Source organism: Aethalodelphis obliquidens, unplaced genomic scaffold (assembly GCF_003676395.1).
Source record: "Aethalodelphis obliquidens isolate GAN/ISIS:26980383/991018 unplaced genomic scaffold, ASM367639v1 scaffold58, whole genome shotgun sequence".
NCBI classification, from domain to species: Eukaryota; Metazoa; Chordata; class Mammalia; order Artiodactyla; family Delphinidae; genus Aethalodelphis; species Aethalodelphis obliquidens.
In genome coordinates this window covers 7,509,868-7,526,815 of record NW_020838002.1, presented here as the reverse complement: position 1 = coordinate 7,526,815, position 16,948 = coordinate 7,509,868, and the positions used below count along the sequence as shown (strand labels likewise).

The 16,948-nt window shown below is 45.2% G+C and overlaps 1 protein-coding gene across 15 annotated transcripts in view; it reads left to right on the top strand.

The window, feature by feature from the left end:
- Positions 1-16,948, top strand: part of TEX14 (testis expressed 14, intercellular bridge forming factor) — a 57,108-nt gene that overhangs the window by 15,932 nt on the left and 24,228 nt on the right. For 10 of the 15 annotated variants that reach the window (XR_003428773.1, XR_003428774.1, XM_027087211.1 and 7 more), the window contains 9 exons: positions 621-772; positions 2,218-2,408; positions 3,172-3,349; positions 4,722-5,647; positions 9,308-9,414; positions 11,953-12,078; positions 12,279-12,367; positions 13,242-13,523; positions 14,360-14,460. Coding sequence is in view for 13 of the 15 variants with exons in the window: in XM_027087211.1 (XP_026943012.1) it covers positions 621-772; positions 2,218-2,408; positions 3,172-3,349; positions 4,722-5,647; positions 9,308-9,414; positions 11,953-12,078; positions 12,279-12,367; positions 13,242-13,523; positions 14,360-14,460 (2,152 nt within the window). In the remaining 2 variants the exon portion in view is untranslated. The remainder of the gene's footprint in view (positions 1-620; positions 773-2,217; positions 2,409-3,171; positions 3,350-4,721; positions 5,648-9,307; positions 9,415-11,952; positions 12,079-12,278; positions 12,368-13,241; positions 13,524-14,359; positions 14,461-16,948) is intronic. The other 5 variants (XM_027087207.1, XM_027087208.1, XM_027087202.1 and 2 more) reach the window with 4 other exon arrangements.

Genomic DNA, 16,948 nt, shown 5'->3' with positions numbered 1-16,948 from the left:
AGCTGATCTCCCTGTGCTATGCAGCAGCTTCCCACTAGCCATCTATTTTACATTTGGTAGCGTATATATGTCCATGCTACTCTGTCACTTCGTCCCAGCTTACCCTTTCCCCTCCCCGTGTCCCCAGGTCCATTCTCTACGTCTGCGTCTTTATTCCTGCCCTGCCCCTAGGTTCTTCAGAACCTTTTTTTTTTTTTTTGAGATTCCACATATATGTGTTATGAGCTAATACTTTAATTACAAGAAGCAGCCAGTCATGCTAGGATCTGTGGGCAGAGCATGCCACGCAGAAGAAGCCACCGGTGCACAGACCTGAAGTGGTGATGTACTTGACATGCTGGAGAAACTGAAAGAGGGCACCTGTGACTTGAGAGGAGTGAGTGAGCAGGAGAGAACGGCCAGATGAGGTGGGAGGCAGGGCAGGGCCTGCTCGGGTAGGAACGGTAAGGAGTTGCAGGCGTTGGAATAGCAGGCAGTGTGGGTTAGCTCAGGGTCTAGCTGGTTTCTGGAAGCTCAAGGAGGTTGTCAGGCTTCAGAGGCAAATGTTTTCACACATGTGCGGCATGGTGATCACAGTGATCCTTTAAGACATGAGCCCTACTTTGTGTTTCCTTCCGTAGCCGGGATGGAGGTGTACACAAGGACCTGACTCGAGTATCCCTCCCCACCCAGCTTTACAACTGGGCCGCCCCGGAGGTGATCTTACAGAAGGCAGCCACAGTGAAGTCAGACGTCTACAGCTTTTCTGTGATCATACAGGAGATTTTAACAGGTAGATCAAAGAGCTCATTGACGGTGACCAAAGTCCCTATTCTTAGGTTGAATTTTTTTTCCCCCAAGTGTTACTTAGTTTTATGAAAATGCAGGACACAGGCAAAAAAAACTTCTTTAAGGAAACCTCTTTGGGTTTATGGAAGGTATAAGATGATCTCCCAGAAATCTTTCTCTTTTAACCTGTTCTTTAAGACTCAGCAAAGCTCACCTATCAGCCTGTCAGTGGTAATGCATTTAATCCAAGGAGCGTTTTTAAACTGAATATTGCTGTCAATGCTTAGGGGTGGGTCTCTGTAAGGTGCCTCTTAAGAACTTTTTTTTAAATTGAAGTCTAGTTGATTTACAATGTTGTGCAATCTCTGCTGTACAGCAAAGTGACTCAGTTATACACATATAGACATTCTTTTTTTGTATTCTTTTCCATTATGGTTTCTCATATTGAAAATAGTTCAATATATATATATTTTTAAAGAAGATGTTTGGGGTAGGAGTTTATTAATTAATTTATTTTGCTGTGTTGGGTCTTCGTTTCTGTGCGAGGGCTTTCTCTAGTTATGGCAAGTGGGGGCCACTCTTCGTCGCGGTGCATGGGCCTCTCACTATCGCAGCTTCTCTTGTTGCGGAGCACAGGCTCCAGACACGCAGGTTCAGTAGTTGTGGCTCACGGGCCTAGTTGCTCCACGGCAGGCATGTGGGATCCTCCCAGACCAGGGCTCGAACCCGTGTCCCCTGCATTAGCAGGCAGACTCTCAACCACTGCACCACCAGGGAAGCCCTATAGTTCAATATTGAATATAGTTCCCTGTGGTATACATTAGGACCTTGTTGTCTATCCATTCTAAATGTAATAGTTTGCATCTACCAACTCCAAACTCCTTTCCCCCATCCCTTTTGGCAACCGCAAGTCTGTTCTCTATGTTAAGAACTTATAAACGAGGGGAAAGGACTGGCCTCTGAGAAGTAAACTGTGAAATCAAACACACCCAGAATCCAGCGTATGTATAAGCAGTGTCACTTAAAAGACATAGAAACCCTTCCAAACATATAGAATTCTAAGGTGAAGGCATACATGCCACATTCACTAAGGGGGTGAGAATCAGCCCCCATTTAGCAGTGTTTACAGTCTCAGAGGCAAAAACCACACCTTCCATGACATGAATGTATTGGGCAAGCCTACTTGACACCAGGAAACATTCCCTTGTGGTCCCTAGGTCTGCCAGCAGAGAGTCCATACCTACATGAGTCTGACACTATTTTTTCCTGTCTCTGTGGCAGAGATTTCCCTGTTATTTGGGTCAAGTGGTTTCTCCTTTGTTATTGGGCTTCCGGTAGTTTTTCTACAGAAAGAAGTTAATTTTAAAGAGGTTGAGTGACTTGACAAAGGTTAGACAATTTCATGTGATTTCTTAATGTCTCTCCTTCCTATGGATTTTTCCTTAACAGACAGCATACCCTGGGATGACTTAGATGGCTCAGTTATTAAAGAAACCATAGTGTCGGGAAATTATTTAGAAGCTGATGTCAGGCTTCCGAAACCTTACTATGACATTGTTAAGTCAGGCATCCAGGTCAAGCAGAAAGACCGAACTATGAACCTTCAAGATATCCAGTATATTCTGAAAAATGACTTAAAGGTAAGCTGTGAAGTTGTTGGGAGTTTATTTCTGCTTAACCTATCTCAGGGGATAGGGAGTTAGAGACCAAGAAGAAGCTAGAGACCAAGTTGTAGGATATTTTGGAAATCCTCATTTCATTACACCCTTTCTGTGTTCCCAAGAAAATTCTAACTGCCTAACTTGGTGAGGGCAGCAGGGAATTGTGGAGGGAGGCTGCGGAGTGTCAGTACATAAAAGGGACACCCTGTAGGCACACAGTGCGATTCAATGAATGACAGCTACTGTTATTACTTTTCTTAAAAATTTATTATTTTTTTTTGTATTTTTGGCTGCATTGGGTCTTTGTTGCTGTACGTGGGCTTTCTCTAGTTGTGGCGAGTGGGGGCTACTCTTCGTTGCGGTGAGCAGGCTTCTCATTGTGGTGTCTTCTCTTGTTGGGGAGCACGGGCTCTAGGGGCACGGGCTTCAGTAGTTGTGGCACACGGGCTCAGTAGTTGTGACTCGCAGGCTCTAGAGCGCCGGCTCAGTAGTTGCGGTGCACGAGCTTAGTTGCTCCGCGGCATGTGGGATCTTCCCGGACCAGGGATTGAACCCATGTCCCCTGCATTGGCAGGCAGATTCTTAATCACTGTGCCACCAGGGAAGTCCCTGTTATTACTTTTTAAATATTGGTAATTAACAGTTAATTCATTTATCAGGACTACAGTCAGTCTACCCAACTGGGGTAACGGGGGGTTTGTTTGACACCTAGATATGTTTCTAAAACACCAGTGACATTCAGATGATTGCAGATATGTCCTTGCCAGTACTTCCCTTGTTACAGGATTTTATTGGAGCCCAGAGAACTCAGCCAACTGAGAGTCCCAGGGTGCAGAGATATGAACTCCATCCTGATGTCAATGTCTGTTTAGGAGTGACTTCAGAACATCCATTGCAAATAAAAGAGCTGAAGGAAGCAGGTATGGCCTTAACCCACAGGTTTTGACATGAATGTGTTCTGAGAGCTGTAACTAATCAACTCCTCCAAACTATACTCATAACTTATACTGGGAAGGATGGATGCCTTAGGGAAAAATCAAGATCCTTAAAATTATTAAGTTAAACTTTTTGGGTTCCATATACACCTTGATTGGATCCAGAACTGTGCAGTAACAATCTGTTTCTTTCTAGTATGATTTAGGAATGTATTTAATTGTTTCACAAATAAAAATGGTGATTTTAAAATTTAAAACTATTATCTGCTCATTATAGAAAATTCTAAACAATACAAAGAAGATTACTTAACATTTTAATTCGTCAGAAATAATTTGTTAACATTTTGGTGTTTCCTTCCAACCTTTCTTCTAAAGCCTTACTGCTTTTTAGTACACTTGGAAACCTTAGAGCTCTGAGCTGGAAAGGACCTTGCAATCATCTGGCTTGATGCCATCATATTCCAGATGCGAAAACTAAGGTTCAGAGAGGTTGTGGCTTGCTCACAATTCCAGGTTTATTACGCACCTGGAACATAGGCCTTTGGATTCTAGCCAAGTGACTATTCTCTGACTCTTTGGACAGGCCTGGAAGCCTCCAGAATGGCCCTCCAAGCTCTTATTACTTTGGCTCCTTCGACCCATTCTCTGTGAGCTTACACCATCAACCAGGGGTGGTGGGTAGTCAGTCCTGGAGTTATTTTTTGAGGTATTATCTCTCTCAGTGCAGTGGCTTCTTGGGCAGTGTCTCAGCTTCTTTTATCAGATGCTCACAAAGAGCACAACTTGAACTGACATGAATATTCAAACACCTTTAGTGTAAAGTATGAATTTAGTCCTAAGATTCAGGGGCCTGTAATTGGCTTGTCCTGAAGTTATGCATGTTTTGAACATACTATAACTTAAGCTTAGAACATTTCCTCCCGGGTTTGATCCTTCCCAAATTTTCTTTTTTTTTTTCTCTTACATATACATATATATATATTTATTTGGTTGCACTGGGTCTTAGATGCAGCAGGTGGGCTCCTTAGTTGTGGCAGGTGGACTCCTTAGTTGCAGCATGCATGTGGGATCTAGTTCCCTGACCAGGGATTGAACCCGGGCCCCCTGCATTGGGAGCACCCAGTCTTAACCACTTCACCACCCGGAAAGTCCCCCAAATTTTCTATCTCAACCCACGTCAAAATAGTTAGAAATACCCTCTCACCCTCTGTGTGTGTATCTGGTAGTCTTCCTAACTGGAAAGGGAGTGGGAAGATAAAAAGCTTTTTTCTGTGTTCTCATGCTGCTGGAGCAACAAGCCAAGGCTGCTGAGCTGCTGCAATTACTTTAATCAGCTGCATGTTGCTACTCTTTTCAGCAGGTGGTCAGCTTCATTCACCAAGGGGTCACTCCACTCTCACCAAGAAAGCAACACCAGAGCCTCTGGTCCCAGACCCAAGTCTGGAGGCCCAGGAGACACAGAACCAAGACGCTGCTTCTTCTGCTTGCTCTGTGGGGGAAGAGGCCAGGAGCTCCAGCCCAGATCAGGCGAGCCTCTGCAGCTTCGAAATCAACGAAATCTACTCAGGCTGCCTGGACATGGGAGATGACAAAGAGGAAGAGCCCCCAGGAACTGGTTCATCTCTTGAGGGGGCCAGACAAAACCAGGTAGATGAACTGAAGTCCATGGAAGAAGAGTTGGAAAAGATGGAGAGAGAGGCATGCTGTTTTTCCCATGAAGACAGCAGCTCTTCAGAAGCTGACACGGAGCTCTCCTTTGAGGACTGGGGCTGGCAGAGTGGTTCACTGAGTTCACCCAGCCTGCCTGAGCCAGCCAGAGGAGCCAAGGGCAACGTGAGCAACAGGTCCCTGACCGAGCAGTACATCAGTAAGTGTGTGCTGAATCTAAAGATTTCACAGACCTTAATGCACCAGAATGCCAATTTGCTGAGGAGTATTCAACAGAAAATAGATAAGCTTGAGATGACACAGAAGGAGCAGGAGGGCAGGTCTCTGTGGGCTTCCTCAAGAGAGTTTGCAAACGGCTATGACTGGCCTTCAGCCCTGGGCCCCCAAGCTTCAAGCTATATTCCTCCTGCCATGCAGCTGCCAGGGAACCTGCAGCCGGACACTGAGGGCAACTGCCCGACCCTAGCAAAGTCTCCAAGAACAATGAGAGACTTTCAAGGAGGACATTTTGGCAAAAGGTCCAAGAAAAGAAGCAGCTGTGGCTGGACACCTTTCACCCCTTTCCCCCAAGTCCCTGAAGAAAGCACTAGGGATCAGCCGGAGAAGGGCCAACAGGTAAGGCTGAGAAGTAGGGGCAGGGCAGCACAAGCAGGATCTGGAGCCGGGCTCAGCCTTGCCCCTGACCTGCGAGCAAGGACTGATGTCAGCACAGCCAGCTCACAGTGGGGTCCTCTTGGCTTTGGGAAGTAAGGCCTCTAGGTTGGAATTCCAAGATAGATAACTCTTTTTTTTTTTTTTTTTGTGGTTCGCGGGCCTCTCACTATTGTGGCCTCTCCCGCTGAGGAGCACAGGCTCCGGACGCGCAGGCTCAGCGGCCATGGCTCACGGGCCCAGCCGCTCCGCGGCATGTGGGATCTTCCCGGACTGGGGCACGAACCCATATCCCCTGCATCGGCAGGCGGACTCCCAACCACTGTGCCACCAGGGAAGCCCAAGATAGATAACTCTTCACCTCCTGTTCCAAACCCAGCACACAACCCATGTCCTTCTCTGTAAATTCAGAGAAGTTTGAACCATGTGAAATTGTTGTTCTATAGGTTAAAATAATCAAGTATTGACACTTTTATATAGTTCAGCTCATCAAATATGGTATCTTGGGCAGGTATTAATCCCCATTTTAAATTGCTTATTCATTCATTCATTCACTCATTCAACAAACATTTATAGAGCAAGAGGCTATTTATTAGACCCTGGGATATTATGATGAATGAACCACAAGTTCTACTATGAGTATTTCAGACACCAGTGGGGGACAGAGGGACTCGATAGTCAAAGAAGATGCCTCAGAGGATATGAGAAACCATGGGTTGAAGAGTGGTTCCTCCATGAGCTTCTTAAGGACAGGTCTTACTCATGCTGTGTCCCCACACCAAGAAGGGGGCCTAGCACGTAGAAGGTACTTGATAAACAGTCATTGAGGGAAGGACTAAACGAACGAATTTGAACAAGTTCACACATGCAGAGCTGGCTGCCTCTTGAATCAGAATTTTAGAGGTGGATCGAGCCCATCCTTTTACAGAGTGTGAAGCTCAAGCTCAGAGCCTTAAACTTTCCAAGGTCCGCTGGTGTGGCTGAGAGCGGGGTGGAGTAGGAGAGGTCAGCACCATTGGAAGGAAGATCTTATTACTAAAATTATTTAGAGTTTCTGGCTCATGGTAATAAAAAGCAGGCTTTTGGTGAGTTTTATTATTGTTTTAAAATCCTCCACCTGCAGTGCACCCGCTTAGGCCTGCACAGGGCAGACGACTCCCACTTAACCCCCATGCCTTGCTGCGCTACTGCCGAGGCCCACAGCTGATCAGGGGCAGGTTTCTGACTCCCAGTCTCGTGCTGTTTCACTGTTCCTTGCTGAATTTCAGTGAGACTTCAGTCCTCACTTAGAACATTTGGAAAAGCCTTGGCATTTGTTTTTATGTAAAGAGGAGGCACAAAGAATTTACTTAGATTCTTAATTTTTCTGTTTCTGTTGGAAGTTAGAGTTTGCTAGAAAACCATTAGAAATAACTTTTATTGTATACTGTGTTTTGGTTACCTATTGCTGTCTGACAACAACAACAAAAGCCCAAACTTAGTGACTTAAAATAACAATGTTTTATTATTTCTCATAATTCTGTGGGTCAGGAATAAGACAGGGCTTAACTGAGTGATTCCTCCATTCCATGTGGCACCGTCTGGGATCACCCCCTCGACGGCATTCAGCTGGAGGCTGGGCTGGGCAAGAAGGTCCAAGAAGGCTTCACTTACCCGTCTGGTGCCTTAGGCTCCCCCAGAGGGCCTCTCTCCACGCTTGGCTTTTCATTCACCCAAGCTTCTCTGCAGCATGGCAGCTGGCTTCCCAAGTGAAAGCTGAAGCGGCCAGGCCGCTTAAAAACTAGGACAGTGTCACTTCTGCTGCTTTTCTGTTGGTCAAAGTCATGAAGCCAGCACAGATTCAAGGGGAGGGAAGTAGATTCCAGCTCCCAAATGGCAGGGAGGGAAGGAATTGATGACAGTCATTGTTGGAAGCCACCTACTAGTACATGAGACTATGGGGAAAACAATTACACCGTATTTCAACTGTTCTTTAAAAAGTGTACCCTGGTTTTCTAGCATAATCAGGAGTAAGGCATTTTCACCTCAATGATTTTTTCAGACAATTGGAGTTCATTCTTTTAATTTCTCCATTCTCAAATTTTTAATCATACTGAATGAAAACATTACAAACTTCCCATTATTCTAAATACCTGTTTTGGATATATTCTAAATATATACTGGTCTTTCCTTGGTGACCATGACATTTTTCTGAACATCTGTTATTGTGATGTTCCATGATACAATGCTGCCGCCACAGAAGAGCCTCTGGAGGTCATATTCCAGAGAGATTATGATCATTTTTATGTATCTTCTCACCTTTAGGCACCTTGCTGCCATCCCCAAATCTCACATTTGTTGCCTTAATAGGTTAGGAAATATAATTAACTAAGTTTGTTAAAATTGGAGTAAGCAGATCCCAAAGTCTTTCTTTTGGATAAAGGGCATAGACTTTCATTTATTTTGCTTCTACTATTTCCGAAGTATTGTGGCCTTTTTTTTGTTGTTGTGTTTTATTTTCATAGCATCCCCCTGGTGGATTTAGGTAGATATTATTGTCCCTGTTTTATGGATGAGGAAACTGAAACATAAGGCTCTCTTAGGTTAGTCTGAGCAAAGGTCAGATTAGAACCCAGGGCCTGGGGCTCCTGCCACAAAACCTGCTGCCTTAATTAATACAGGGGAAAGTTTGGGGATTTTTTTTAAAAATAAATTTATTTATTTATGTATGTATTTATTTATTTTTATTTTTGGCTGCGTTGGGTCTTAGTTGCTGCGCGCGGGCTTTCTCTAGTTGCGGCGAGCGGGCTTCTGATTGTGGTGTCTTGTTGCGGAGCACGGGCTCTAGGCGTGCGGGCTTCAGTAGTTGTGGTGCTCGGGCTCAGTGGTTGTGGCACTTGGGCTCCAGAGTGCAGGCTCGGCAGTTGTGACGCACAGGCTTAGCTGCTCCGCAGCATGTGGGATCCTCCCGGACCAGGGCTCGAACCTGTGTCCCCTGCATTGGCAGGCAGATTCTTAACCACTGAGCCACCAGGGAAGTCCAGGTTTGGGGAGTTTTGATGTCTATTTTGTCTGCTCCTTCTCCACTTGTGCCCTGTTCAGCCTGGAGTCCTGGGGGCCAACATTTCTATGTACAGGCCTCCAGCTAAGAGATGCGTTACTAGATGTGAAACATGCAAAATGAAATTGTCTTGAGAGGTCTGGTTAGTTCTACACACTTAGCGAGAATGGCTTTAAAAATAGAATGTGAAGGGACTTCCCTGGTGGCGTAGTGGTTAAGAATCCGCCTGCCAATGCAGGGGACACATGTTCGAGCCCTGGTCCAGGAAGATCCCCCATGCCGCGGAGCAACTAAGCCTGTGCGCACCACAACTACTGAAGCCCGCGTGCCTAGAGCCCATGCTCCACAACAAGAGAAGCCACCACAATGAGAAGCCCGTGCACCGCAACGAAGAGTAGCCCCCACTCACGGCAACTAGAGAAAGCCCGCGCACAGCAACGAAGACCCAACGCAGCCAAAAAGAAAAAAATAATATATATATATATATATATAGAGAGAGAGAGAGAGAGAGAGAGGGAATGTGAGAGTGAAGGGAAGAGGAATTCCTTCATCTAAGCACTGAAACATGTCTACTGATTTTTAAGCTGCCATCTCTTTGTGGTCCTGGAAAACAGAGCAGAGGTGAACAGTTTCAGCCCACTCATGGAGCCAAGGACAGTTTGGAAAGAAACAGGAACCAAAATACCAGCAGGTGGGTTAACATTGTATTGTTCTTTGTGTCACCATGTCTTTAGACTCCCATGTGACCCTGAGGCCACTTAATGATCTTCATATGTCTAGTGACAAAGAGATTGTGAGAGATGAGGCATAGTAACACAGAAACAGATCTTGGCAAGTTCTCTCCGTTGCGTAAGTGAGAATAGTGGTATAATGGAGACTTGCAGGGGACATCAAGTGGCTGGCAGGTTAGCCACACAGAACTCATCAGTTGTCAAGAGTAAAGCATCCTGCCTTTCTGAAACTGCCCAGATTGTGGTTTTTTTTTTTTTTTGGTTGCACCATGCAGCATGTGGGACCTTAGTTCCCCAACCAGGTACTGAACTTGCACCCCCTGCATTGGAAGCATAGATTCTTAACCACTGGACCACCAGGGAAGTCCCCAGATTGTTTTTCTTATAAAAAGAATTGCCAAGTACTCCATGCACCAGTGCTACAGAAACCAAACTATGTGAAAACCAGTGTTGTTCAAAATAAGCATCACTGACTCTGGGGGACAGAAGGAGGGGGTTGAACAGTATCATTGTTACCTTGCGGCCTCTGATTTTTAGCCAGATCAACAAAATGAATTGGTTTCAGCACAAATCACCAGAAGGAGGGTGTATGCGTATGCTGGGTTTTTAAGAACTTAGGTAAAACAAATTTTATTTTGCATAAGAGGAATTATTATTATTTTTTAAATTATTTATTTATTTATTTATTTTGGCTGCATCGGGTCTTAGTTGCGGCATGCGGACTCTTAGTTGCATAATGCAGACACTTAGTTGCGGCATGAGAACTCTTGGTTGTGGCATGTGGACTCTTAGCTGTGGCATGCATGCAGGATCTAGTTCCTGATCAGGGATCGAACCCAGGCCCCCTGCAATGGAAGCACGGAGTCTTACCCACTGGACCACCAGGGAAGTCCCTGCATAGGAGGAATTATTAATGGAGCAATAAATGTTTTTCAAGATAGAGTATTATATCAATTTAGTTTTCCTTTTCTGTGGTTAAATGGCAACATTAATCCACAGCTTGAAGTCAGTCCTCCTGGAAAGAAAATTTTGTACCTACTCCCAGTGGTGACTAAAACTAATGACAAATTTGCTGTTCCATTCATTTTGGTTAAATATATACATTAAGGGAGAATCAAGGAAAATGCCCAGACATTTTAGATTAGTGTATTTTACCTTTACAAAGGAAATTAACTGAAGAACCACCTAACTGGCATCAGAGAGTTTAGCAGTCACATCATTGACAGAGGCATATAGGGTGATAGTATAGCCACTGGATGACAAAGCAAAAGCTGTAGTTGTGGCTTCGCCTGCCCAGCTCCACCCTCTTCCCCCAGGAGAACAAAAAACTGACTAAAGAAAAGTTTAACACTTTGCTACCAATCCACCTACTCTTTCTGTATGCTTAAAAAAATTGTAATTATATACATGTAGGCAATTTTGTATCCTCAGTTTTTGCTTTATCTTAGAACATGGTTATCCCTTGTTATTAAAAACATCCTGTAAACTTACTTTGAAATTGTTGAATTTCCCCCATTGTTGAATTTTAGGTTGTTTTATTCTTTATTTTTTGTTTTCCTGTTATGAATAGGGCTACAGTGACTTGTCAGTAAATTTTTTTTTTTTTGCATTTTGGGTTATGTCCTTGATAGATTCTCAGAAGCAGAGTTACTAGCTCAGAGGGTTTGAACATTTTAAAGATTCTTTTTTTTTTTTTTTTTTTTGTGGTACGTGGGCCTCTTACTGTTGTGGCCTTTCCCGTTGCAGAGCACAGGCTCCGGGCGCGCAGGCTCAGCAGCCATGGCTCACGGGCCCAGCCGCTCCGCGGCATGTGGGATCTTCCCGGACCGGGGCACGAACCCGTGTCCCCTGCATCAGCAGGCGGACTCTCAATCACTGCGCCACCAGGGAAGCCCTTAAAGATTCTTGATAGCTATTGCCAAATTGCTCTTCAAAGAAACTGATTGGATGTGACCTTTCCAATTCAACAGTCTCTGCACTCTGATCCAGTGGGAGAGTGGGGTATTCTGGATAAAAGGGAATTCACATATATGCCATAGATCACACATTTTCAAAGAGTTAGTTTAATAGGTGATAACATATATATTATAATGGAATATTTAGAGGAAAAAGAAACTCCCTTGTTTTGCAGACGAGGAAACCTTGGCCCAGAGAGATTGAAGTTTGCCAAAGTCAGACAGCTAGCCAGTGGCAGGACATGGTCTCGAACTCAGTGAAACTAGGCTGAAGATCTCTGAATGTTCTTCAGAGCCCCTGGTGCCTCAAGACCATCTTTACAAATGTTAGCTATTGTGCTATCACTGATATGCAGGTGTGCATATTACCAGAGGATTCTGATCAAAGGGCAGGAACAGCTACTGAACCTTCACCTATGTTCTGTGGCATTGTGGCAGGGCTCTGCTACAGCCCAAGTAACCAGGATTCTGTCTGGTGCAGCTGTGTTTCAGTTGTGGGTCTTCTACCTCGAGATCTTCTAACCCACTCCTTTTATTTCTTAGCCAGGGAAGGCCTAGAGAGTCCAGTGCCCAAACCAGAACGACACAGCTCAGTGGTGCACTCCTCACTGTGCCAGGCCACCCACAGGGACCACTCACGTCATCCACCCCTGGCCGAGGCTCTTCCAGGTAGAGCCTTGTGGGCTGAACGTTGGGAAGTCTAGTGCTCCCTGGTGGTGGGTCGGAGTCAGTGCAATCTCAGGAACGGCTCAGAGTAATAGGGGACAGTCCTCCGGGTGGGTTGATGGGCTTGGGGTTGTGCCAGGAACTTGAGCAAACTGATGTGTTTGTGTCCACTCACTCCCTTCCTCCAAATCTATGCAATTCAGGATCAGTATGGAATCTGTGTCTTCTAAAATCTGTAACACAAAGTCAAGAAATAATGAAGATGCTGGAGAGATACACTTAAAATGGAAAAGTGAGTATAAAGTCATGGATTCTGTTGAACAAAATGAAATTTAAAGTATCTTTCTAACCTTGTTGTCATCTGTAAGTACACAGCCTGTATTGCATTGTTCTCCCATATTCTTTTCTTTTTAGATCGTTCCATTTTAAAAGCAAGACCTTTCTGATTACACACTGCAGAGAGAAGTGCTTTATTCATTTCTGTACTATATAGGAAATTCTTCTATTTTACATGTGTATACATATATATATATATGTATGTATGCTATATAACACATGCAGTAAAAATACACAATATAGATGTTTAATATATAACATTATTAAGGTAGAGAGCTTGCAGTGTCACTTTCACATATTTTGTGGGCGTTATCCTTTTGTATCAGTCTAATCTTGTAAGCTTAACAGGATGCAGCATCTACGTTTTTTGATACTAATGCTAAGTGACATTGCAAAAGTAGAGAAAATGGGAGTGAAAACACACATGAACACATACATGCGTACTCCCCAAATATGAGCTCAGCGTGGTCTAGAAAGGCTAGACAGACTCAATGGAATTCCTTCCATTAGTCTCTACAGACTAGGGGCTTCAGATGTCATTTTCTTGTAAAATCTTCACAGCAAGAAGGTCCGTCTACAAGTTTCCTGTTACTTTTTACTCTAATTCAGCAAAAAGCACTGTAACTAACTGAAATTCTGCCTTTCCCTTACTCTGTCATCAATTCTCTCCTCTCCTCTGCTTCAGGCCAAGCTAAGGATGATGCAATTCCAAAAACGCAATCATTGTGACAATATGAGCTATAAAATATGACATAACTCTTTAAGAATCTAAAGCTTTTGTTTCCAGCATTCACAGTGATCTTTTAAACGCTGCTTTCTCTTACATCCAGCGGAGGTGAAAGAAATGGCAGAGAAAGCAGCTACTGGGCAGCTGGCAGTACCTCCTTGGCATCCTCAGAGTAGTGTGACTTTAGAAAATGAGGCTGAAAACAGGCCTGATCCCCTGCTGCAGCCCCCCATTAAGGTCCCTGAGCACGTGGATTGGCAGCAAGCTATAGAGCATCCCAAGAAAAATGATGAGCCAGGAGGAAATGGCAAGTGTGACAAAACAGACAGCAGTGACCGCAGCAGTGACCAGCATGGCAGACAGCCAGGGCCTCGAAGTTTCACCGGTAAGTTCAGTTGGACGAGTCAGGGTAGGTGAGCTCTATCAAGTTGTCAGCTCTCAAAAATAAGTAAACCTCCTAGAATATTTCCTTTAGTCTTCTTTCCTACCTGTCTGGGAATCCTGAATTCCAGGGGAAAGCAGCATACCCTTCTAATCCCACTGTCCTTCAGACAGGTAAAGAAGTCCAGAGATTCATGAGTTTTTCTATTACCGGAGCAGATTCCTTTGTCCAAAGGAAGTAAAATAATCTCCATGCACTGACCCTGGATCTGGGTCTAACCTCACAAAGAATCGAACCTTTTACCTGAGGGCATTGGTGGAAGGCCACTCCGTACCGCCCCCTTCTTTGCGTTGCATTTTAAGCCAGAAAAATTCCAGTGGCTCTCAGAGAGTCTATGCCTGAGGAACTTAGAGACAAACGGCATTTACTGTCATCACTTTTAGAGATTTGTAGGTGAAAACTGAAGAGTGTGTATTTCTACCTGGTAATTTGCTTGCAATCAGGGCATGGGATATCGTTTCACAGTTGTTTGCAAATCAAAGGAAGGTACATCTAAATTATTATTTATCTTAGGTAGAAAATCTATTGGTTTGGATTTTTTTGGTATTTAAAATCTGTTCCTTGTCAAGCATCGCTCTTGAATGGGTAGGCAAAAGGGTGGCTGATCCAGGGCCCCGTGCTGGGGCCAGACTAGCCTAACAGTCTCCACTTCGATTTGACATATGAAACATGGCCACCCTTGGCAGAATATGCCTACATCTCTTCTCTCATGCCACCCTTCGCCCCTTCCATGCCATTTGAATATCACCAAATGACAATGATTGTGTTATAATTATTAGGTACCAGGCACCTGCCCCCCAGAAAAAATGAGCAGCCAGAGCATGGGGAAGTCCTTCAAGAAAATTCGGATGCACCTGTGGTTGTTGAGCAGTCTTACAGCGTGAGTCATACTGCCTGGAGAGCCAACTTGAACCCAAAGACCTACTAGAACTGAGTTGTCATGTATTATGACATTGAAATAATATCTGTCTTAGTTCTTTTTTGTTGGAGCATGTGCCCTCGTGTCTCTGACATGAAAGAAGAAGTCTTTCCTCCCTGCCTCATACTTTTTTTTTTTTTTTTTTGCGGTATGCAAGCCTCTCACTGTTGTGGCCTCTCCCGTTGCGGAGCACAGGCTCCGGACGCGCAGGCTCAGCGGCCATGGCTCACGCGCCCAGCCGCTCCGCGGCACGTGGGATCCTCCCGGACCGGGGCACGAACCCGTGTCCCCTGCATCGGCAGGCGGACTCTCAACCACTGCGCCACCAGGGAAGCCCTGCCTGATACTTTTTGAGTTAGTTCAACTCAAAGCATTGTGTATATCGGAGCTTGGGGAAAACACAGACAAGTGTTATATTCAGCTCTGACCCTTGAGCTTTCTGTCAAGTTGGCTAGACAAGACCAACTCTTTTTTTTCTTAATTAATTAATTAATTTTTGGCTGTGCTGGGTCTTCGTTGCTGCGCGCAGGCTTTCTCTAGTTGTGGCGAGAGTGGGGTCTACTCTTCGTTTTGGTGTGCGGGCTTCTCAGTGCGGTGACTTCTCTTGTTGCGGAGCACGGGCCCTAGGCACGAGGGCTTCAGTAGTTGTGGCTGGCGGGCTCTAGAGCACAGGCACAGTGGTTGTGGCGCACGGGCTTAGTTGCTCCACGTCATGTGGGATCTTCCTGGACCAGGGATCGATCCCATGTCCCCTACATTGGCAGGCAGATTCTTAACCACTGCGCCACTAGGGAAGTCCCAAGACTAACTCTTAAAGCACGGTCAGCTACCAAAGCTCGTGACTCAGGTCAGATTGAAGTACAAGGCCAGGGTTGCGATGGGAGTACCTTCACCTGGAATGTCACCTAAGACCCAAATTCAGCTTTCAACTCAGTGGAAGGAAGGTGTTCATGCCTGAAACCTCTGCCTCAGCAAGATCTCTGGGATACAGTCATATCCTAGCATTTGCATTGGGGTTACAGCCTTGCTTCCGGGATTTAGTGCATTCTTCAGGCATGCAGTTGGGCCATAGTCCAGCCAGAGCAAGGAACCAGAATTTTTGTAATCACCATTGACGTGGGCCCAGGATCATTTAAAGAATATAAACAGCAGCTGAGAATGAAACAATGTAAAAAGCCAGGTGTGATAACATTAGAGGTCTTTTGAAGAACATACTATTGTAGTAATCATAGCACACAAACTGTTCACAGGACAATTCATTCTTTCTCCCATGTGAGGGCTGGAAGGATGTGCCACATTCAGCATACTGGCTTGGCTGGGAAGCATCTCTGTCAGGGAAGTGGGGAATGTATGGGAGGCCAAGCTTGTCTGAGAAATTTCAGTTTGACAGGAGAGGTTGAGGAAAGCAGCTGCTAAGTGCACAGAGGAGGAAGTATGGCAAAAGCAATGTCCAAGGAAATAAACCACAAAACCTCTGCAAAGGGATGACTGAAGATGAGGAAAGGAGCCAGTTGTCTGGCCATGTGGTGATCAGGGCCTGAATGTAGAGAAAGAGCAAAAAAGGAAGGGGTAGAGTGGAGATGCTGAAGAAATAACTTACTTTATTTTGTTTTTATTGTTGAGATTGCATTGCTATTTTTAAAATCATGCTTCTTTTTTTTATTTATAAATTTATTTAATTAATTTATTTATTTTTGGCTGTGTTGGGTCTTCGTTGCTGCACGCGGGCTTTTTCTAGTTGCGGAGAGCGGGGGCTGCTCTTCGTTGCGGTGCGCAGGCTTCTCACTGTGGTGGCTTCTCTTGTTGTGGAGCACGGGCTCCAGGCATGCAGGCTCTGTAGTTGTGGCTCATGGGCTCTAGAGTGCAGGCTCAGTAGTTGTGGCACACGGGCTTAGTTGCTCCGCGGCATGTGGGATCTTCCTGGACCAGGGCTCGAACCTGTGTCCCCTGCATTGGCGGATTCTTAACCACTGCACCACCAGGGAAGCCCCAAAATCATGCTTCTTCACTTGCCTTTAAACGGGAATACCTGAGGGAGTCCCAGTTCTGAGCAGCCTCAGCCTGGAGGACAATGCCAACACATGGACTGTGTCTAGGCTCTTGAGGATCAGGGTGTTTAAATTCAGTCCCCAGCTTGAGTTGTCTAGGGACTTTTTTCTTCCTGTGAATTTTAGAGCAAAAAGGTCACCCAACCTCCCCCCACTTCCACTGTGCAGGTAAGGATGTTGAGATTCAGGACTGTCATTTGTCACATTTGCTCCAGGGGGTTCACAGCTCACAGTGGGGAAGGAGGGCCTGCCCCAGGGGGTCACAGCTCACAGTGGGGAAGGAGGGCCAGAGGTGCAAGTAGGCAGGAAGGTCTCAGAGAGTGTCACCCCGACCACAGAGTAATTTTTGATACCCCATCATTAACACTGCATCCAGCTGTAAAGGGATTTGTTTACAATAA